Source organism: Sabethes cyaneus, chromosome 2, assembly GCF_943734655.1.
Source record: "Sabethes cyaneus chromosome 2, idSabCyanKW18_F2, whole genome shotgun sequence".
Classification (NCBI taxonomy): Eukaryota; Metazoa; Arthropoda; class Insecta; order Diptera; family Culicidae; genus Sabethes; species Sabethes cyaneus.
Window position 1 is genome coordinate 51,963,632 of NC_071354.1, and position 24,018 is coordinate 51,987,649.

The 24,018-nt window shown below is 43.8% G+C and overlaps 1 protein-coding gene across 1 annotated transcript; it reads left to right on the top strand.

Moving 5' to 3' along the window:
• The first annotated feature begins 15,092 nt into the window (after nt 1-15,092).
• LOC128735419 (V-type proton ATPase 116 kDa subunit a 1-like) lies at nt 15,093-17,821 on the top strand. The gene is made up of 7 exons (XM_053829905.1): nt 15,093-15,200; nt 15,268-15,561; nt 15,613-15,822; nt 15,878-15,960; nt 16,027-17,441; nt 17,498-17,669; nt 17,731-17,821. The coding sequence occupies exons 1-7, from the start codon at nt 15,093-15,095 to the stop codon at nt 17,819-17,821; spliced, it is 2,373 nt and encodes a 790-aa protein (XP_053685880.1).
• Nucleotides 17,822-24,018: the final 6,197 nt, after the last annotated feature.

Consider the following 24,018-nt stretch of genomic DNA (forward strand, 5'->3'; position numbering starts at 1 on the left):
TAGGCGGCGTATGATTCAGTTAAGCAAAATGAGCTGTGGTGAATCAAAATCAAGCGTCAGAATAGCGGGTGAGATATAGGATGTGAGTTTATGACGTAGATGGTTTGAAGCAAGGTACTGTTCAACATAGCATTGCCATTGGACAGTGCTAGTCAAAGGGTAAAGCAGCAAAGAAGCCTTTAATCTTTGAGCTGTGAAAGAGGCCTACACGTATCTTAAGGAAACTGCGTGGATAGGCCGTAACATCCACTGTGCCAAAATGAAATATGTGCTAGCCGGTAGAAAGTGTGGTAGCTCTTCGGGTATTGGAATTGCGGTGATGGTATATGGACATACTTTTAAAGTGGTCGAAGAATGTATCTATCTTGGTACGTTAGTGATATGTGACAACGTTGCCATGATGTACATGGTGAGTAGTAATAGTTGTCAGTAAAGTAAATGGTCACAAAATTAAGACTACTTACTTACTTTACTTTAGCAGCCGAGAGCAAGAGCCGGGGTGGCTCTTGCCGTATCAAGCCAATTCGTTGTGCATCTCGTCACACGCAAGTCGGCTTCAACGTGGTCGAGCCATCTAGCACATTGAGGCCCTCGATTCCAGGTGCCGGTGAAGTTCTTCTTGAAGAGGACGGATTTCACTGCACAGTCGTCCGGCATCCTTGCGACGTGGCCGACCCACCGTAATCTCCCAACTTTCGCCAGGTGTACGATAGGAATCTCTCCAAGCAGTGCCTGTAGCTCGTGATTCATACGCCTCCGCCACTCTTCGCTTTCCGTTTGTACTCCGTCAAAAATATTCCGCAACACCTTTTGTTCAAATACGGCTAGTGCACGCATGTCTTTCGTAAGCAAAGTTACTGTCCCAAGTCTCAAGAGGACTACTGATTAGCGTTTTGTACATCGTCAGCTTTGTGCGGTGGTGTATATCCTTTGATCGAAGCGTCTTGCGGAGGGAATAGTAGGCTCGGTTTCCGGCTTGAATGCGTCGTTGGATCTCCTTACTCGTATTATTGTCGGCGACGACCAGAGATCCCAAATATACGAACTCAGCAACCACTTCCAGTTCTTCCAGCCTCTTCGTACCATATATTTGGTTTTCGATGCATTGATTTGTAACCCTATCCTCCTAGCCTCCATTTTTAGTCTGGCGTAGTTTGCCTCCGCCGTCCCAAGGTTTCTAGTAATGATGTCGAGGTCGTCTGTGAAGGCTAGGAGTTGACTTCTATTGCTGAAATTCATTTCTCTCGTTTCGATTCTCACTCGTTAGATCACACCGTCAATAGCGATATTGAATAACATACAGGACAGTCCATCCTCTTGCCGCAACCCTAGGCGCGATTCGAAAGGACTCGAGAGTGTCCCCGAAACGCGGACGTAGCACATCTCTCGCTCCAGAGTAGCTTTGTCAGTAGCTACGTCAGTTTGTCCGGAAAACCGTACTCGTGCATTATCTGCCATAGCTGTTCTCGTTCAACGGTATCGTATGCTGCCCTGAAATCCACGAAAATATGATGCGTGAGCACGTTGTACTCTCGACATTTGTGGAGGATTTGTCGGAGTGTAAAAATTTGATCCGCAGTAACACGGGCTTCCATTACGCCCGCCTGATACAGCACTACGGATTCTCTTGCTATTTGGGATAGATGACGCAACAAAATCTGGGAGAGCACGTTGTAGGCGGCGTTTACCAACGTGATGCCGCGGTAATTGCAGCAATCTAGCCGGTCGCCCTTTTTGTAGATGGGACAGACTACCTTCCATCCACTTCTCCAGTAGTTTCTGCTCCTCCCAAATCCTAGAAATTATTCAATGAAGTGCCGTTGCTAGCGGTTCTTGGCCATTTTTGTAAGGTTTTGCCGGGAGTCGGTCTTTTTCGATGTCTCTATTATTCTTCAGCTGACGAATTTCTCGCCGGATCTCTTCAATATCGGGAGCCAGCACGCTGTCGTCGTTTGTAGGCACTCCGAGGTTAACTTCCATTGCGTCTCTATACGCCTTCTGGCGTTTTTTCCTCTTCAGGATCGTGGTCAACTCATTCCGCGCTCGAAGATACTTGGCCAAATTCTCTCTCGTGGATATGCTTCGAAAGTTGGCTTGTTGGCATTCCCCGTCAAACCAATAATTTCGTGCATTCGAGGTTTCCACTCCTAGCACCGCGGTTACGGCCTCGTTGACGGCCGAGCGTATCATAAACCATCCGTTTTTGAGAGTCGAAGCATCTAACTCCGCAGAGGAAGGCAGAGGTTCATCAAGTACACGCGCGTAGTTTTCGGCAACTGACGCGTCGCGAGGTATAAACCGTCGATAGTTTTGAGCGCACGTGTACTGCTACTAGGTAATGGTCCGAATCTATATCCGCACCCCGTAGGAAGCGTACGTTGGTGATGTTCGATAAAGACCGGCCCTCGATGAGAATATGGTCGATTTTGGTTTGGAAGTTCGTTGGTCGGTGGCTTTGTAGACATCTTTGTGGGGAAAGAATGTGCTTCTGATCACCAAGCCTCGGGAAGCTGCAAAGTTGATGCAAGGTGCGGTTTGTCCCATCTACAAAGGCGTTGCAGGCACTACTTGGAGAAATCTCCATCGTACATCCGGCGGTAGTTGGGAGACTACGGTGGGCCAGCCTCGTCGCAAAGATGCCAGACGACTGTGTAGTGAAATCCATCCTCTTCAAGAATCCCAGGGGCATCAGGAACAGAAGAGCCCAACGCAGTCCCAGTCCCAGTCCCAGTCCCAGTCCCAGTCCCAGTCCCAGTCCCAGTCCCAGTCCCAGTCCCAGTCCCAGTCCCAGTCCCAGTCCCAGTCCCAGTCCCAGTCCCAGTCCCAGTCCCAGTCCCAGTCCCAGTCCCAGTCCCAGTCCCAGTCCCAGTCCCAGTCCCAGTCCCAGTCCCAGTCCCAGTCCCAGTCCCAGTCCCAGTCCCAGTCCCAGTCCCAGTCCCAGTCCCAGTCCCAGTCCCAGTCCCAGTCCCAGTCCCAGTCCCAGTCCCAGTCCCAGTCCCAGTCCCAGTCCCAGTCCCAGTCCCAGTCCCAGTCCCAGTCCCAGTCCCAGTCCCAGTCCCAGTCCCAGTCCCAGTCCCAGTCCCAGTCCCAGTCCCAGTCCCAGTCCCAGTCCCAGTCCCAGTCCCAGTCCCAGTCCCAGTCCCAGTCCCAGTCCCAGTCCCAGTCCCAGTCCCAGTCCCAGTCCCAGTCCCAGTCCCAGTCCCAGTCCCAGTCCCAGTCCCAGTCCCAGTCCCAGTCCCAGTCCCAGTCCCAGTCCCAGTCCCAGTCCCAGTCCCAGTCCCAGTCCCAGTCCCAGTCCCAGTCCCAGTCCCAGTCCCAGTCCCAGTCCCAGTCCCAGTCCCAATCCCAGTCCCAGTCCCAGTCCCAGTCCCAGTCCCAGTCCCAGTCCCAGTCCCAGTCCCAGTCCCAGTCCCAGTCCCAATCCCAGTCCCAGTCTCAGTCCCAGTCCCAGTCCCAGTCCCAGTCCCAGTCCCAGTCCCAGTCCCAGTCCCAGTCCCAGTCCCAGTCCCAGTCCCAGTCCCAGTCCCAGTCCCAGTCCCAGTCCCAGTCCCAGTCCCAGTCCCAGTCCCAGTCCCAGTCCCAGTCCCAGTCCCAGTCCCAGTCCCAGTCCCAGTCCCAGTCCCAGTCCCAGTCCCAGTCCCAGTCCCAGTCCCAGTCCCAGTCCCAGTCCCAGTCCCAGTCCCAGTCCCAGTCCCAGTCCCATCACCCCGGTCAATGCAAACAAAAGATGAAGAAACTAAAAATGAAAATGAAAGAATGATTTGCCGTGTTCGAGCAAAGGTTCCAAATGCGGAAATGTCCGAGTTTTCTGTGTTCAAATTTTAATTCCCTATGTAGCAACGTGAGCTTCAAAATAAATATTTTGAAACAAATTTATAACATAGCGTTTTCAATAAAAAAAATCACAAAAAAAAACATCAAATCTTTGATGCTTTTGCGAACCTTGAGGAAGGGTATTGTCAAACATCCTCGTGGCGGGGCTTTTTCATGCTATGAGGATTTTATATTTATTCAATGAGTTTTGAAAACATTTTCAAATGTTCAATCATATTAAATTATTAATTAAAATAGAATAAAACAGAAAACTTTTTCTTGTCTAATTTAATGGGAAATTATCAAAAGTAAAGTAAATAATAATTTTTCCGCATTTACAGCAAACCTATGCTCTTTAGAACAGCAGATGAAGTTCTACTGGGTTGAGATAACATATTTCCAGCAATCAGTAAAATATTTGCTTGAAAAACAATCAAACGCCAGAAGGAATAAACAGATGTACGCGCAAACAGGAGAACCAGCAGGAGCAGTTGTTCGCCAGCCAGGAACCAACAGTAAGCCCACTAACGGCTCACACAAAAAAGCAGCTAATAAAGTTAATTACAAAACTTTCGCCTCGCTTTGCTGTCAGCTCCCAACGCCATAAATTGTTACTATATACATATATTCGTCTCCTACGTACTGTCTTGCAAGATCAAGCTTATCGGACGTTTGGAAAATTTTCGACCAGGGCTGGATCGGCCTGCCGGAATAATCAAAAGAAAAATTTTGTATTATTTTTCGAATGATTAACTGCTCAATTTTGCTCCTAAATTTGACCTTTTTATAAATAGTGATTTTTTTGCAAAATTTTTCGTGGCAGTTTAAAGTAGTTTGAAAGTGTTCATCCCTGAATGCCAAGTAGCAACGGTCTAGGGAGATGAAAATAAAAGTCTGATTCGCGATTAGGGCGCAAATTTTACGCATAAGTGTAGCTCGTTTAGCACATTAGAGTGGCAGTAAAGAAATAATCGTTGCTCGGGAGCATACTGTGGCTACGAGTCTACCTTGCTTCCCTTAGAACCCTTAGAACCGTAGTTAGATAGTGGTGAATGATAGCAAACAGTAAACGAGGCAAGCATATAGAGCATATTTATGACTACTAACTATCAGTGCAGTAGAAATATAAACCTTTTAGAAGATATCGCTCTGTTTCAGAACGTAACCAATGAATTTAATAGCTGCCCAGGGATATAACTCTTAAGCGATGTGTTGCGAATTTATTGATTGCAGAAACTATAGAATTTATGTTCATAGCTGGTATTAATGATTGAATTAATGGATGTTAGCATAGTAAAGACCGCGTTTGAAAGCAGTCATCAAAAATTCAACGCGCTGTAGTTCAATATCTGTAACGGAGATAGTATTAAATTAAATGTTAAATAATGTTAATCAGTATTTGTTGGAGAGTATTGTATTTCCATCTCAAGTACTTGAAACAATTGTAATTGATAAAGCATAGGAACCTGCAAGTTTGAACAGTATCTAAGCTACAAAGTTTCATTTTTCGGTTTAACATAATAAAAAATCAAAATCATCAAACTGCGTACCACTTGTCAGTATTTGTTATTTTTGATAAAAGATTACGCTATCTATTATCCATCAGCGATAATTGCATCAAAATAGACTCAATAATTGCGAACATAATCGTATCGATGTGTCAATCAAAAGTGATTTAGAAATCGGATAAATATCCTGCTAATAGAAAATTTCGATAAACAAGTTTCCCCGAAGTTATCCCCGTCCTAGGGTGGTGGGTGAGAATCCTGCGCTCACTGGATTAGCCACCTATTGTTTTTTATTCCTCTGCTCTGCTTCAATGTCAAACTGAAATCATCCTGGAAATACTTACCCAATGCCTACGCCACTGATGAAGGCTATTGCTCGTAAACAGTAATCAAAATGTCAGTCAATGTTTTCGATGAGTTGTTTATACGATTTGCACCCAACACAATGTAACCACGCGATTGATTCAATTTCGTTCGGTAACAACTGGCCGGGCCGGCTGGACAATTCCGCTGGTGAACCATATTGCAAAGCAACAAATTGCTGCTCATAAACAAGATGTGCGTTTGCGGGGAAAATTATTCCCTCCTCGCCTGACTGGCCCTCTAACGTTAATACGGTTGCAGCAGCCAGCCAGCGCAGCGTAGCGGCATGTTATTGGTCATTTCGATCCTCGGTGAAACTCAGTTATTCACGACGACGACGGCTCGTTTAGCCGCTTCGGATCGTGGAAGTCAGCAAGCTCGCATCCCGAAAGGCTCACAAGTGTCACGAAATATTCACTTCGTCGCCTATCGAAGCAGATAATCACCGCTTCAATAGATAGACGCCCGCTTTGCCGGCTACCGGACAACTATAGCAATTTATCTAGATTGTTCAGTGGGATTTGTCGATCCGGGACATAATACAACGGCTCACAGGCAAACGCACACACAGGTACGCATCAGCATCAGACTAAAGCAGCGGAATGGGGGCATTTAATACTGGCCACTGAAATGGCCTGATCTCGAGGTTCAACTGAAGACGGGCGTTGGTTCATTCAGAGTGACATGTCGCTAGATTATGTTTGATTAGTTCTGCTTTGTGGGTTCTCTGGCCTACAGTGGCAGTAACGGTCAAGCGAGGCAAAGTGCGGCAAAGTTTGAATTAAGTTTGCTCCACAGGCAGGTGACATGTTTTGTTGGTCGTTCTGCGCCAACCCGCCCGCCCGCTGGGACTCCTTAGGTACATGACTTTGCAAACCTGGGAATTGGAAAGGACATTCGTTTCGAGAAGTCTGCTTGTTGATTTATTGCCTTATCGTAAATGAATAGAAAATTCCCTTTGTTTACGCAGCATATTAGTCAAGTTATACCAGTATAAGCTTCGCTCTAAATTGTCGAACAGCCCTGATTTATAATGTTGGAAATTGATGCTGGCGACATGAGAAATTGAATCAATGTTCAATTCATCAAACATATCCTGAACAAATACAGTTTCGAAATCAGAGCAAGGCTCTGTTCGAATCTAGCCCCACACCCAACTGAGCCTGAACAGAACCTGGTTGCTGGCCGATATCGGGGTCCGTGTCGACCCCGACGTAACTACCGGCCATAACCGTATTCATAAAAACAAATTTATGAATCGACCTGATAGCAAGTGTATTAAATTCCGGCCGTGCTTAGGTTTGTTTGCGAACGGTATGTGCCGCTATCAGGCCATTCGGCTGATTCCTCGGCTGCGCGGTACCGGGGCCATATGAGACAGAGCTTGTTTATTATTTCATCTGGTTTCGGTACTGCAGGTTGTCCCGACAGATTATACCACGGCACAGCACAGGATAATAAGTTTGTCTAATGAAATGACATGTTTTTATCCTGCGAATAATACCGCAAGCTGATAACGCGCAATGTATGGGGCTCTTAATTATTTGACTCAATAGACTGGTGGTAAAAACTGTTTATTTGATTTATTTCTAACGGATGGCTCCGGTGGGTGCTTCGTTTGGCGATTTTAGCCAACAACCGTTGCGTCTCCATAAACGTGGTTTGAAACTTTTACTTCGGGAAAACTAACGAATCTGTTATTTTAAGCGTTAGAGACAAACACAAATAGAGACTTTACTTCCTTATAGAGGATTCGTAATTTGCTGATATTAAAGTTCGAAACGTTGACCTCACCGGTAGCAACAAGTGTTTCATGGTTAGAACAATTTTACCTCAATAAACTTTATGATAAATGAATTTGCGTAATCACATTATTACGCAAGATAGGTTATGTTTGGAGAAAAAGATCACGTGTGGGCGTTGTTTGGATGTTTGCATCCATCGGCTGTGTTTGGCGTACTTTGGACGCCTGTTCCACCAGTTAAGAGATGTCCTCCGTAATCTATTTTTAGTTACAATCCATTAGCGAGAATCAAGTTATACAAATGACGCAGCTTTCACTTTTTCACATATGACAAACTATATTGCCGAGCAACACATAACCAAAAGGAAGATATTCATGTATCCGTTGCGTCTCTTTGAAATGGAATTAGGTAAATATTTTCAAGACTAGGATTCGGCCGAAGCGTTTAGTAAACACTTTTATCTAAAAATGCAGTAATGACTTCGGTCGACATTATCGTTTCTATCTAACGTTCAATATTATCATACGGATTTATGCTAAAGCGTCCCAGATTTTCATGAAATTTTGAACGCGAGTGTAGTTGATAGCTTATTTAAAAAATTTAAAGGTTACCGGTTTACCCAGCAAACTCCAAGAGAAATTTTCCGATTTTCTATGTTATAATAATTATAATTAGTTGGTTTGCCGTCTTAAAACATAGCCTGCTGAGTCTCCAATTTACTCGGTTTTGGGCTACTGCTGCCTGCTCAGTTAGCTTCGAGGTATGATGCTGGTCTATCAAGCCAGTCGTCGTATGTTCGAATCTCGGCTAGGCAGTGTTGCTAGATAGAATTAGTAGGATTTTTACACTAGCCCCGTAACTGTCCTGTACTCTAGCAGCCGGCTGTGAAATCTGTCGATAAAAAAACGTCGAAGCCCAAGGCTTTGCTTTGGGCTACCGCTCTTCAATTCCTTGGACACCTTGTTCTATCCGCCAGATTTCGCTCCATCGGGTCTAACCATTGTGCTCGTTGCGCCCCTGGTCGTCTTGTTCTTACCGGATTTGAAGCAAACGCCATCTTTGCAGAGTAGTTGTTCGGCATTCTTGCAACATGCTCTGCCCATCGTCTCCGTCTAGCTTTAGCCACCTTCTGAATACTGGGTTCGCTATAAAGCTGGCGGCTTCATGGTTCATTCTCCGCCTCCATACTCCGTACTTCTGTACACCGCCAAAGATCGTTCTTTGAACTCGTCTTTCGAAAACTCCGTTCGTTCGCAGGTGCTCTTCGAGTATTGTCCACGTTTTACCCGTAGAGAGAAACCAGTCTAAAGAGAGTCTTGTGCAGAGTACACTTTGTATGGTGATTGTGAAGCCTATGGTAAGCACGACTTCCGCTGACATTACGCCTCCGAACGCATTTACTTTCAACCAAATCTTTTCTGCTTCGCGCTTTAGTCCGGTGAACTGTTCAGCTACCACCACAGATGTCTTGAAGATAATATCCATGTCGACTGGATTTGTTGAAAATCGTGCCCCGCGTGTTGATATCCGCTCTATGTAGTGTGTTACGCCGTATGGAAATCATTGATGGATAAATTTGGTCTAATTAGAGGAAAGTTAAACCCATAGTGCGAATTGCGTGAACGCACCCTCAGGAAAAAGCAAAACGCAATCAAAAAGCTTGCTCTCACTACAAGATACATTGATCTCGCTCATAAAATTGTACACGTCATCTCAGTTAAGATCATTTTCCGGTCGCCCATCCAGTGGGAAAGTCGAACGTGTTCGCTCTAGTGTATGGTGCCTGGTATGGTATATATGGTGGTGTATGGTATGGTATGCACCAAAGTGCCTTAATTCTTGCCTGGTTGTGTGATTCAAAGTCCAATCCGTCAGCATAAAACCGCTGTACGGATTTCGACTAAGTAACAATATAAACCCGCAAAACACCCTTCAAAACCTCCCCTGTCATCATCAGCGCGAAGATACAGCTGCGAGAGGTAATTGTGTTCTAACTAACTAACTAACCTAAAATTTTGAGGCAGAACAAAGGGCATTTGGCGTTCACCCACGAAGTATTACCGGGAACAAGGCATTCGATCGCAAAATTAAAGGTAATCACATACGTCATATCTGACCGGCGATAATGTTATAACGATCCATGCACACACAGATTCCTTCGTCCGTAAAGGGGACAGAGTCCATCAAAACCACAACCTTGTTCAAGTAAACGCTGGGACAAAAGGCCCTCAAGAGAGGTATGAATAGTATTTGTGTAAAATGAGGCACAAAGCTGATGATCGTTTTTTCAGGGCTTTTTATGGGACTTCGCCCTAGTCTACAGTACAGTACAGTGGCCAATCGTGCTCCAAGCCTGGCCGATTTAGTACGTGGCGATCAAGCGAGAACGTTGGCGTGACGGAGAATAGTTTGGTGTAGGCTGCGGTCGATACCGAGTCATCGTGTCCACGCGGGCCGAAGGTGATATTGTGTCGGGTCAGTGCAGTAGTGACGGGCATACCGGAGCTTAAAACGAGCGAGGACGTGGGTCGCACTTAAGTACAGTGCAATTGAACTGTGGTGCACTCGAATTGTGCACATTCGAGTCGGCACTCAACGAATAACATCCTGCAGCAGTGATATGAATTGGCCGTAGTGTAGAGGAGAGTCAAGAAGAATCCTTGAAGAGGATGAAGATTAAGTGAAAGAGAGAAGAAGGTGGAAGAACAATAATAGCAGAGAAGAATATGGAAGAAGAATAGCAGAGAAGAATATGGAAGAAGAATAGCAGAGAAGAATATGGAAGAAGAATAGCAGAGAAGAAGAAGAAAATCAAAGAGAAGACGGGAAGCAAGTGGAAGACATAGAAGGAGACAATTGATTAGGAAGAAGATCAAGAAAGATAGTAGGCAAAAAATGAATAAAATGTGAAAGAGAAAGGTGACGAGAAGAATCGATGTAACGGTGGTCCAATATAGTAGAGTAAGGAGGGGTAAAAGTATGATGCGGGTAAAAGTGCGATTCAATGATTTATCAGTGCGGATTCCGAGTAAATTGACTACATTGGCATGGATGGGTGAGTACTTTGACAGCTTAAATCCATCATAAACATTTGTTGTTTACGAATCATAGTTGCTGAGTTATGGGTAAAAGTTATTTTAGAACGGTTTTGATGTAATATTTCGTTGTACGGCAAATACGATATCAACAGGAGGATATTATTTATTCACAAATTGTAACAGCGTTTTACATCACTCAGATATCTCTCTTGAAATTGCGGTGAGAAGAATTTACAAAATATATGTTGCTTTTCCATAATTTAATCAAACCCCGTCAAGCGCCTAGCGGGGCAAAAGTTCGATTTATTGACGGGGTAAAAGTTCGATTCATGGATCGAGAATCTAACTCATTTTACTGACGGGATGACGACACTATGCAAGTCCTTGCGACTTGTAAGGTACTGCGGGCGACGCTGCTCGTCCGTCAGCGTTATAGCCGCGATTCTCAACGGGGTTGTTCAAGGAAAGGAGTTCTAGTTTTATCACGGAGCGAAAAAATTCGTTTGTTTCAAACGAAATTTTTATAACAACCTAAAAATATTTTTGTTTCGAAACGAAATTCTATTTGAATCAAGAAAATAACAGTTTCGCTTTTCCATAATTTAATCAAACCCCGTCAAGCGCCTAGCGGAGTAAAGGTGCGACTCACGGACGGGGCAAAAATGTATAGCTTATATACAGCTTTTGGCACTATATTACAGATACTAGAAATGGAAGATCTGCAGAAAACTGTGTTCTACAGATGTTGGTCGAAGGAAAACAATGTTTTTCCGCTGATGAAACATAAAACAAACGTTTGGGAAAGTTTCGATCTGTCGGAGGCTGCAATACACCAGCGAAAAATAGGAAAGGTGTAAATTGAGAATATTCCTTACCGAAACATGTTTTGTTAGCTACTGCTGTGCTAATTTCATGGATTCGAGCTTCGCACTTTTGCCCCGCGGTAATCGAACTTTTACCCCGCTAGTGGGGTAAAAGTGCGAATCGGCACTTGTTCAGGAGAATGAAGAATTTATTTTCAATAACACTATTATTCCAGATGATTTATAGTTGAATGTAAAGACATTGAGTTGCTGCATCACTGTAAAATATATTTTGTTATTGTTCTTCTTTATATCTCGCGAAAATTGATGACAACTTCAAACATCGCACTTATGCCCCGCCCTACTCTAATGAGTGAAAAATTATCGTTATTTATGCTTCGTGAATGAGCCAGTAGAACAACATTTCCTTCAGCAACCAATTTATCGGCTGCGCGTTCACTTCATTAAATTTGCGTGCGCTAGCCGGCAAGAAATAAGAGTCTCTCTCAGTGCAACAAGTGGCGTCTCACCCGATGATAGCGGTTGTGAAGCAACCTTAATAAATTATTCTGATTATATTATTATTGTTACTGTAGAAGAAAAGCAAAATAGTAATAAGTGCTGTGTAAAACAGCAGCCATGAGAGACTACCTTGAGGATTCGAATGAACTCGACAATCCACCCGAAGTTCGAACACACCACTGTATACCATCTATCGTAGCTTGAATCAGTTTGACTTGCTTCCCAGGGAAGCTGTTTTCGTCCACAATTTTCCATAGCTCTTTTCGGTCGAAGGTATCATATGCGGCTTTGAAGTCAACGAACGAATGCTACTCTTGTGAAGGATCTGCTGCAGTGTAAACATTTGATCCGTTGTTGACCATCCTTCAACGAAGCCGGCTTGATAAGTTCCCACAAATCGGTTCGCAATTGGTGGTAGTCCACGGTAAATGATTTGGGACTGCACTTTGTAGGCGGCATTGAGTTTCGTCGCATGAGTCATACCAGTACATCCGCTAATTCTTTTCCACGTGCCCAGTGATATACTCTGCTACACTATAGGTAAAAAAAAGCAATGCCTAGCTGCTACATTCCGTTACCGAAACTTGGCCTTCTGTTTTTATACGACAGACTTCGCAGCCAGCTGTTAGAGTGCAGGACAATTGCAGGGCCAGTTGCTACAAACCTATTGACCCTAACAGCCTTTCCCAGCCGAGATTCGAACACTGTAGATCAGGCATGTCTAAAAACTGAATCATACTGCGTGCCGCACTTGAAAACTCCCACGAAATTTACTTGAGTTGGTACGCCGCGACCCGCGTGCTCTGAAAAAGCACACGCGATCCGTTTCAGTACAGTCTCTTAGACAACGGTGTTTAACACATCGGCAACACTCCGGATTGCGTGCATTTATTTCGTAAAAGTTTCTCGGATGTGTGAACTCGTGTTAGTGTTAGGTTTTCGTATTCCACTTTCTACTTCATTTACTCACAAGGCCAATTGGAATAAGTACGAAGCGCCGCGTGTAATGCGTGTTTTTGCAAGCTTGAAAATACTCGCCTGGGAGTGGATACCGATATCAGTTAACACTCGGAAATGTGCTAGCCGAGGGTATTGAAAACTGGGGCTGGAAATATTTCAAACTCAACGTCACCGGTGTAATGCTTCCTACCCAAACTTGAATTCGGTACTCGAGAATGCTCCATACCAGACAGCAGTATAGAGACTTCAAGCAAAATATGTTGCTGAATTGTTGAGTGTTGCGTTGTTAGAGTGGAAAAAATAAAATGGGAGAAAAAAAAAGGAAAATTGATGGGAAAACAAGAGCAAAATATGAAGATAAACTGGGCAGAAAAGGAGAAAAACAGAACAACAAATAAAAAAACGAGACGAAAAGGAGGAAAAAAGGGAGAAAATATGAGAGTATGAAAATTGAGAAACGAGAACGGCAAAGTAAAAAGGAAAACGGAGAGAAAAATGGAAAACAAACGACATAAAATGAAAAACAGAATGTGACATATTTAGAGGGAGAATGGGACCGAAAACGAGACGGAAAAATTGGAAAGGAGTTGATGATACAGAAATCAAAAATAGCGGAATTGGAAAAGAGGAGAAACGGAAATGGAATGTGGAAAAACCGGAAGAAAAAGAAGAAAAGAGGAAAAACAAAACAAACAAACACAAAAAGCTGACGATGTACAAACCCCTTATTATACTGGTACTTCTTTATGAATTGAAGCCATGACGCTGCTCACGGTGGACATACGCGCTCTTGCCGTGTTCGAGCGAAAGGTACTGCGGACGATATTTGACAAAGTACAAACTGAAAGCGGAGAGTGGCAGAGTCGGTACATCTGGCGAATGTCGGTAGGCTACGGTGGACCGGATTTTGACACAACCCCACCGACACACAGTGGGATGGATTCATAAAAAGGCGCACATTAGCTTTTGCGGGGAAACTACTAAATTTCCCGTATTTGTATCTTCATAAAAGATTCTTGGTTTTTGAAGTACTTTTCTGTTATTCCAAAAAAAAAAAATTGCATTAAGGGGGTAAGTCAATAAATAATCAATTTAATATTTTATTTAAAACCTAAAATAAACAATGCATCAGAAAAAGTTGTACAAAATGTTATTTAAGGAGTTTTTGTCGAAGAAAGAAAGCTTCTATCACTTAAGGAAAAGAAGTTATAGTGCTACAAATTAACACAAATGTATTCCCTTAAAACCAGTTTTCCTAATTTATTTTGTTATTTTCATTTCTACGCAGTTTTGATGTTCCACAAAGTTTAACATACTATAAAAATACATCTTTTTGCTGCAAGTAGTGTATCAATGATACTTGAGAAGTGCTAGTAGTCAATCAAAACATGGCCGATCTATGTTTCTATTTGATTTGGTAACCACTAGTAGTGCAGGACTTTATGTTGGAAGAAGGTACTATGTACGACGTGTACGTAGTTGGAGGTGGTAAATTCAATAAGAAACCTCCAACCATCGATTTGTATGTCTCCTCTTGGCTGATCCCTGAGTGTTGAAATGGCGATCTTGACGATCTTGTCATATTTTGGGCAGTGATCGTATTCACGCTTATATTGCTTCTGTGGGATATATTATCTTTTGTTGCGACAATCTGTGAAGTGAACACGATTCTTGCTTAACATTTGAAATAAAAGTAGTCACACTATCGTGAAGGTACCTAATTGATGAAGTGAAAAAGTGGTCAGGTTTAGAAAGCTTATAACAAATTCTTTTCTTAAGGTGAAACGATGTGTGCCATCGATCCGGCCATGTTGGGATTCAGTACCGTTTCACCTTAAGAAATGAATTTGTTATAAGCTTTCTAAACCTGAACACTTTTTCACTTCACCAATTAGATACCTTTAGGTGTGACTACTTTTATTTCAAATGTTATGCAAGAATCGTGTTCACTTCAGAGTTTGACGCAACAAAAGATAATATACTCCACAGGAGCGATGAGATTACACTACTCTAATTGACTGTTTGTTCTGATTGCAAGCCACGGACCAGTTCCCGGTCATCATTTGACGACCGACAATGGTGTGAATCTTGTGATTAATTGGCTATCTTTTTTCGCAAATCGTGCATTGAACTAATCATGTTCAACTGTGCCTGATAAGAACCAGCTATCTTTATCAATTGAAACCTGTTGGACGACACAGAAGTTATTGTCGCAACAACCTCAGAACGCTTCGCCGATTTATGTCATGCTATTATTGGCAATAGTGTCCATCAATTATGTTTGGCAAGTGTACAACTAAATTTAGTTAGCAAGTTAATGAAATCCCCGACAGCGACGCCATGTTCAGAAGCGAACAAATGTCATTGGTTCAGATGCTTATCCAGCCGGAAGTCGCATTTCATTCGATGGCCGAACTGGGTGCTCTGGGAACTGCGCAGTTTCGCGATGTGTGCCACAAGCGATGTTTTCCATAACAAATTTTGCTAGTTACAGTTAAATTTATGTTACTTTCAGTTCAACACGAATATCAATGTGTTCCAGCGAAGATTCAGCGGTGATATCCGACGGTGCGATGAAATGGAACGCATAATCGGCTATATTCGAAGACAGCTTTTGATGGACAAAATCTCTCTACAGGAGGCACCGCCGTACAACGTGAAACTACCGGATCCTCGGGAAATTATTGACCTTGAGGTGCTTCTTGAAAAAACTGAAAGCGAGATTAGGGAGCTGGCAGAGAATTGGCAAGCAATTTTGGAGAACTGCACAGAACTGGTTGAATTGCGAAATGTTCTAGAGAAGATTCAAGTAACAACTTTACGTCATCTTTGATGAAGGTATAATTTGATCAACTTTTAGATATTTTTTGGTGATGGATCAATCAGTCGGTCGGCCTTTGAGGATATCGGAGACGACAGCAGTGATGATGGCGGACCACTGGAATTTGTTGCTGGAGTAATTCCACGTGAACGGATTGCAGGATTTGAGCAAATGCTGTGGCGTGTATCTCTTGGCAACACGGTCGTTCGGCAAGCGCCGATAGAAGAACCTTTCGTAGATCCAGTGTCGGTGAGATGCTCAAATATTTTGACTAGTAATTTCTGCGATAATCTCCCCATTCCAGCGAAATAAAATGCACAAAATTGCTTTCGTTGCATTTTTTCAAGGAGAGCAGCTGAGAAATCGCATCAAAAAAGTCTGCAGCGGGTATGAAAAAGTGTAATCTACAATGCACTTATCATTTCATTATTCATCATTACTTTATTGCCCCAGTTTTCACGCAACCCTGTACTCGGTGGAAAATGGCTTCGAAGAACGCGTACAAATGCTGAAAGAGGTGTCTATTAGGACTGAAAATTTTAACACGATCATCAATCGGACTAAGGATCAGCGTCAGATGGTGCTGCTGGATGTTGCTCAGAAGATTCCGACATGGGATGTGTATATCCGGAATATCAAAGCCATTTACTACACTCTGAATAAGTTCAGCGTCGATGTTTCGAGCAACTTTCTTTTCGCTGAAGCTTGGGTTCCAACAATGAATCTGCAGGATGTTAATGACGCTCTGATCAGAACATCTAGAAGCCTAGGAAGTACGACCGCATCGTATCTGTATGTCGTTGAAAATGACGAAGATCCTCCAACGTATCATCGCACCAACAAATTTACCGTGGGTTTTCAGAATTTGATCGACTCGTATGGAGTGGCATCTTATAGAGAATGCAATCCTGCACTTTACACTGTCGTCACGTTTCCTTTCCTATTTGCAATCATGTTCGGAGACTTAGGTCACGGTATTATTCTGTCCCTTTTTGCCCTTTGGATGGTGCTTTATGAAAACAAATTAAGCGAGATCAATGATGAAATATGGAAGCTGTTTTTTGGAGGACGATATACGATTCTACTGATGGGTTGCTTCTCCATATACACCGGATTCGTGTATAATGACCTATTTTCGAAAACAATTAACCTATTCGGTTCAGCATGGAGTATACATTACAATACGTCCACTGTAATGACAAACGACATGCTTCAGCTTAATCCTGGAGAAGATTATTCCACGACCATCTACCAATTCGGGTTGGACCCAGCTTGGATGCTTGCATTGAACAAAATAATTTTTCAAAATTCATTTAAGATGAAACTGTCCATCATATTCGGTGTCGCTCATATGCTTTTGGGAGTGTGCTTGAGCGCAATCAACCATAAACACTTTCGAAAATCTGTTGACATCCTTTTGGAATGGCTTCCGCAGCTGTTGTTTCTGATTCTTCTCTTCGGATATTTGTGTTTTTTGATGTTCTTCAAATGGATTAAGTATACGGCTGTCACGGACGAAGAATCGTTAAAACCAGGATGCACTCCATCGGTGTTGGTCATGTTCATCGGTATGATGTTGTTTAAGGAACAAAAGCCTCTGGATGGTTGCAAGGAGTTCATGTTCAACGGCCAAGACATCGTTCAAATTGTAATACTCACTTGCTCACTCATGTGTATTCCTTGGCTGATGTTAGCTAAACCGTGTTACATATTCTTTAGAAGAAAACAAACTGGAGTCCCGTCGGAGCAGGAGCCTATGAGTGAAATTTTTATTCATCAAGCAATTCACACGGTTGAGTATGTTCTCGGTACCGTTTCGCATACGGCCTCCTATCTGCGACTGTGGGCCCTGTCGTTGGCCCATTCTCGTAAATATTAATGCATTTTCGTTTGTTCAATGTTACTAAAAATTTTAATGTTGCAGAACTCTCCGAAGTGCTTTACAATAGAGTGTTCCGAGTAGGGTTTCTAATCCCAAATTACGTCGGCGCTGTTGCGATTTGGGCATTATTCCTACCATGGTCAGGACTGACAGTAGGACTTCTTGTCGTTATCGAAGGATTGTCGGCTTTTCTTCACACTTTACGACTTCATTGGTGAGCATCCGTGCTTAATTTGTATTCTGATTTAATTAATATGTTCGTTTTCGTACCGTAGGGTTGAGTTTATGTCTAAGTTCTATCAAGGAGAAGGCCATCCATTCAAACCATTTTCGTTCAAAGCAATCATGGAAGAAGAACAGTATTAGAGATTTTTGTTAGACTGATTTTTGTTAAACTCACTTGGCGTTAATATTCTTAGTTTAAGATAGCAAATAAAAATTATCATTTGGTGGTGTCTTCTATAAAGTTTATAGTATGTAAAGTTAAAGTATGAATATCCTCCTTAATCGAAAACTGTCAAAAGTTAGTCATCGCTTATTATATTGAAAATAAAAAAATAAATTTTTTGTGTTAAGAAATATAGATATAGTTTCTTCGACAAAGTTGTAACTGTTGTAAAAACTACCAACTTTGATGAAGACTTGAAATTTCTATCTTTATCGAGTGCTCAACTATAGGGCATATTCTTTAAAACTTCTTCAAAAATTGGTTTTTCATTCTTAGCTTTTATCAGTTGCATTTTACAAGAATACAATGTTCTAGGCAATTATCGAAACTCTCAAAATACACGTTTCTGCAGAAGACCGCAACTCTCTTGGACCTTTACTTGCTGAGTTATCGCGTATTCATGCTTTAAATTCCATAGCTTCACGAGCCCATGGGGTAAAATGGGGCAAGCGGGTATATAAAATCAGCACTTTATCTTAAAGTTTAACTCGAGTACTATAAACTTGTATGTGTTCCGTTTGTCCCGAACCACCCAAATGAGAGTACGACAAGCATACGTTTTAAATGATTCGCATTCGCTAAAGGCTCGATACACGTCCATTTTTTTGTGTACGTAGATAGACACATGGTTTCTTCGGTAAAGTTATATAAAATATAAAGAAAAACAATTTTGCGAGAGAAATGGCATTTCTATCTCTATCGAGTGCAGAGCCACAGAGCATTTTCCTTGGAAATTCTTTAAAAATAAGTTTTTCATATTTAGCTAATGTTAGTTGCATTTTACAGGAGTATATGGTTCTAGGCGATTATTGAAGGACTCAAAATACACGTTTTTGCAGGAGATTGCAAGTCTCTAGGACCTTTCCTTACAAAGTTATCGCTTATTTAAGCTTTATTTTTTCTCAACTTCTCGAACCAAGAACGATAACTTTGTAAGGAAAGGCCCTAGAGATTTGCAATCTCCTGCAAAAACGTGTATTTTGAGTCCTTCAATAATCGCCTAGAACCCTATATTGTTTTAAAATGCAACCAACATAAGCTAAGTATGAAAATCTAATTTTTAAACAATTTCCAAGCAAAATGCTCTATAGCTCTGCATTCGATAGAGATGGAAATGTCATTTCTTTAGCAAAGTTGTTTGCCTTTATATTTTCCATAACTTTGCAGAAAAAACTAAGTGTCAATCTACTAACACAAAAAAATGGACGTGTATCGTTCCTTTATCGAATGCGAATCATTTAAAACGTATGCTTTCCGTACTCTCATTTGGGTGGTTGGGGACAAGCGGAACCCATACAAGTTTATAGTGCTCGAGTTAAACTTTAAGATGAAGTATTAATTTGATAAATCCGCTTGCCCCATTTTACCCCATAGGCTCGTGAAGCTACGGAAATTTAAAGTTTAAATTTAAAGTAAAGGTCCAAGAGATTTGCGGTCTTCTGCAAAACGTGTGTTTTGTGAGCTTCGATAATTGCTTAAAATATTGTATTTTTGTAAAATGAAACTAACAAAAGCTAAGCATGAAAAACTAATTTTTAAAGAATTTTCAAAGATTATGCCCTATAGTTCAGCGCTCGATAAAGATAGAAATATTATGTCTTCAGCAAAGTTGCTTGTTTTTATAATGTTTACAACTTTGCCGAAGAAACTATGTCTATATTTCCCAACACAAAAAAGTTATTTTTTTATTTTCATTATAGTAAACAATGACCAACTTTTGACAGCTTTAGATTAAGGAGGATATTCATACCAACAAAACTGCTGAAGACCATAAATGATAAAATGTAAGCAAAAGACACTAGGAAAAAATTTCCGATTTTCGCCCTTTTGGACCACTGACTGGGACTGGGACTGGGACTGGGACTGGGACTGGGACTGGGACTGGGACTGGGACTGGGACTGGGATTGGGACTGGGACTGGGACTGGGACTGGGACTGGGACTGGGACTGGGACTGGGACTGGGACTGGGACTGGGACTGGGACTGGGACTGGGACTGGGACTGGGACTGGGACTGGGACTGGGACTGGGACTGGGACTGGGACTGGGACTGGGACTGGGACTGGGACTGGGACTGGGACTGGGACTGGGACTGGGACTGGGACTGGGACTGGGACTGGGACTGGGACTGGGACTGGGACTGGGACTGGGACTGGGACTGGGACTGGGACTGGGACTGGGACTGGGACTGGGACTGGGACTGGGACTGGGACTGGGACTGGGACTGGGACTGGGACTGGGACTGGGACTGGGACTGGGACTGGGACTGGGACTGGGACTGGGACTGGGACTGGGACTGGGACTGGGACTGGGACTGGGACTGGGACTGGGACTGGGACTGGGACTGGGACTGGGACTGGGACTGGGACTGGGACTGGGACTGGGACTGGGACTGGGACTGGGACTGGGACTGGGACTGGGACTGGGACTGGGACTGGGACTGGGACTGGGACTGGGACTGGGACTGGGACTGGGACTGGGACTGGGACTGGGACTGGGACTGGGACTGGGACTGGGACTGGGACTGGGACTGGGACTGGGACTGGGACTGGGACTGGGACTGGGACTGGGACTGGGACTGGGACTGGGACTGGGACTGGGACTGGGACTGGGACTGGGACTGGGACTGGGACTGGGACTGGGACTGGGACTGGGACTGGGACTGGGACTGGGACTGGGACTGGGACTGGGACTGGGACTGGGACTGGGACTGGGACTGGGACTGGGACTGGGACTGGGACTGGGACTGGGACTGGGACTGGGACTGGGACTGGGACTGGGACTGGGACTGGGACTGGGACTGGGACTGGGACTGGGACTGGGACTGGGACTGGGACTGGGACTGGGACTGGGACTGGGACTGGGACTGGGACTGGGACTGGGACTGGGACTGGGACTGGGACTGGGACTGGGACTGGGACTGGGACTGGGACTGGGACTGGGACTGGGACTGGGACTGGGACTGGGACTGGGACTGGGACTGGGACTGGGACTGGGACTGGGACTGGGACTGGGACTGGGACTGGGACTGGGACTGGGACTGGGACTGGGACTGGGACTGGGACTGGGACTGGGACTGGGACTGGGACTGGGACTGGGACTGGGACTGGGACTGGGACTGGGACTGGGACTGGGACTGGGACTGGGACTGGGACTGGGACTGGGACTGGGACTGGGACTGGGACTGGGACTGGGACTGGGACTGGGACTGGGACTGGGACTGGGACTGGGACTGGGACTGGGACTGGGACTGGGACTGGGACTGGGACTGGGACTGGGACTGGGACTGGGACTGGGACTGGGACTGGGACTGGGACTGGGACTGGGACTGGGACTGGGACTGGGACTGGGACTGGGACTGGGACTGGGACTGGGACTGGGACTGGGACTGGGACTGGGACTGGGACTGGGACTGGGACTGGGACTGGGACTGGGACTGGGACTGGGACTGGGACTGGGACTGGGACTGGGACTGGGACTGGGACTGGGACTGGGACTGGGACTGGGACTGGGACTGGGACTGGGACTGGGACTGGGACTGGGACTGGGACTGGGACTCGGACTGGGACTGGGACTGGGACTGGGACTGGGACTAGTATACCATGGCTGGAACTGGGTTTGGAACATCAAGACTGGGATTGAATTTGGGACACTAACATTGGGACTGGGACACAAATGCTATCACTGGGACACCAATACTAAAACTGAGTTTGGGGCACCGAGACTGGGGCTGAGTTTTGGAAACCAAGATTGGGACTGGCACTAGATTTGGGACACGAAGTTTATGACTGTGACTGTGACTGTGACTGGCATTGGGACTGAGCTTGTGACACCAAGATTTGGACTGAGATAAAAAGACTGGGACTGGGTTTGGGACAACAAGACTGGGACAGAGTTTGTTATACCAAGATTGAGACAAGGATACATAGACTGGGACTGGGACACTAAAACTAAAACTGAGTTTGGGTCACCAAGTCTGAGACTGGGTTTGTGACACCAATATTGCGACTGGGACCGGGTAACAAGACTGATACTAAGTCTGGGACACCCAGGCTGGAACTGGATTTGGGGCATCAAGATTGGGACTGGCACACAAAGACTGGAACTGGGACACTAGACTTAGGCGGGGCTTGGGACACCAAGATTGGAATTGGGACACAAAGATTGGGACAGGAACAGCAAGATCCAGTCTAAATTTGGGAAACCAATATTGGAACCGGGACACAAAGACTGTAACTGGGACACCAAAGCTGTAATTGAGTTTGGAACACCAAGACTGGACCTGGTTTTTGAACACCAAAATTAGGACTGGAACTAAAGACTTTGACTGGAATACCAAGACTGGGATTGGGTTTGGAGCACCAAGGTTGTAACTGGGATACAAAGACTGGGCTCGGAAACAAAAACTAGGACAGGGATCGATTCAGCGACAATTCTCGTGCGTCGCAACGCTCCCTATGTATTATTGAATTTTACAATCAAATTAACAAATAAACAACTCTATAACTGAGTTTGGGACACCAAGACCGGGACTAGTTTGGGACACCAAGAATGAGATTGGTTTTAAGACGCCAAGATTGGGACTGAAACACAGAGTCTGGGACTAGGACACCAAGACTGAAACTGAATCTGGTACATCAAAACTGGGATTTGGTTTGGTAAGACTGGGACTGGGATACGAAGACTGGAACTGGGACACCAATTCTGAGACAGATTCACCAAAAACTGGGACACGTTTTCAACATTTTCTAACGATCACAATTATTGCTTTGCATCTGTGAGGCAGAAGGAATGTTCATTTTATAAAGTGGACATTTGTTTTCCAATAATTTAAGGTTAATTCTGAAAGAAAAATTTCTGAAAACTATTTCAGTGTGTATATAAAATGCTCGTTTTTACAACACAACTGATAAATACTAAAATAATTGCATATTTCAAGAGCATGGGCGCTGATTTATTCTGCGTAAGGTCTGCTCCGAGAAGCAATTATTGCGTGAATAAGCGAAAATCGCGAAATATTCAAAAACTGCGGTGTTCAAAGTATTCTTGACTACTATGGAGAAACTTATGCTGTATAGGACTTACCGAAAGCCCGACGCAGGAAGCGACCAGCGGACCAAAATAAGGAGCAGAAAGCACCTTTACCTTTTAACGTGAAATATTAGGCATTCTACGCGATATTGCCGAAATATTAAGCATAAGCATCGGTACTGTGCAAAATATCAAGAAGGGCCATAATATCAGAACAAACAAGAAACGGTGAGTACCTTGTGGTGATTTTGCAAATGGGTGGAAATGGGTGGGTGGATGGACGACGAATTGTACCTTCTTCAAATTTTTAATGCTAAACAAGGGACAAGTGTTTCTGATGACGTATGATACATCAAAACAGAAAAGTTTTGAAAGAAGGTCCTAATTGATTGAAGTTCTTCGTATTTTACAGCGAGCACGATCAAGGCAACGACTTCAGACTGGAGTGCATTGAAAAACGACATCTGCCTATCTACCGAAAGCACACAACTCTTAGATAGTCCATAGTTTTGGCCGAGCCTAGCATTTGTGCACCATGCCGCTGTGACTTTGACACTGCTCAGAACTGAAAAAATTGGTTTTGTTCAAAAATGTCCAAATCTACCCAGCTGTCCAGAGCTGCGGCCCAATCAGAAATACTGGGTCAATTCAAAAGGCATTTCTAGAAGAATGGTAGAGAAGATTACTCCGTTGAAAGTTTCAACAAAACGTGGTCTATAGACCAGTGCGAAAAGTATCAGCGAACGTTGTGCAAAACCTCATGAAAAGTATCGTCAGAAAAGTTAGAGCGTTCTTCAGAAATAAGCAGTAAATCGAAGACTACAGAACTCAAGACAGCCCGATCAGACAAACATAACAAAATTATAACAAATCATGATATTCTGTTATGACGGTATTTCTAACATAATTTGATATAATTTTGGTCTCGTTAGTAGTTAAAATAACAAAAATTCTATCAGAACTTCTTAGCAGCAGTAGCAGAAATGTAACAAAATTTGTTATGTTTTGAACAAAATTTTATCAAAATTTGTTATGATATTTGTAACAGGTTTTGTTATAATTTTGTTAAAATATAACAAAAACTT

Coding starts and splice junctions, on each gene's coding strand:
- LOC128735419 (XM_053829905.1), top strand. CDS start 15,093: ATGTTCAGAAGCGAACAAATGTCATTGGTTCAGATGCTTATCCAGCCG. Junction 15,201..15,267: donor GAACTGCGCAGTTTCGCGAT/GTGTGCCACAAG, acceptor TGTTACTTTCAG/TTCAACACGAATATCAATGT. Junction 15,961..16,026: donor ATCAAAAAAGTCTGCAGCGG/GTATGAAAAAGT, acceptor TTATTGCCCCAG/TTTTCACGCAACCCTGTACT.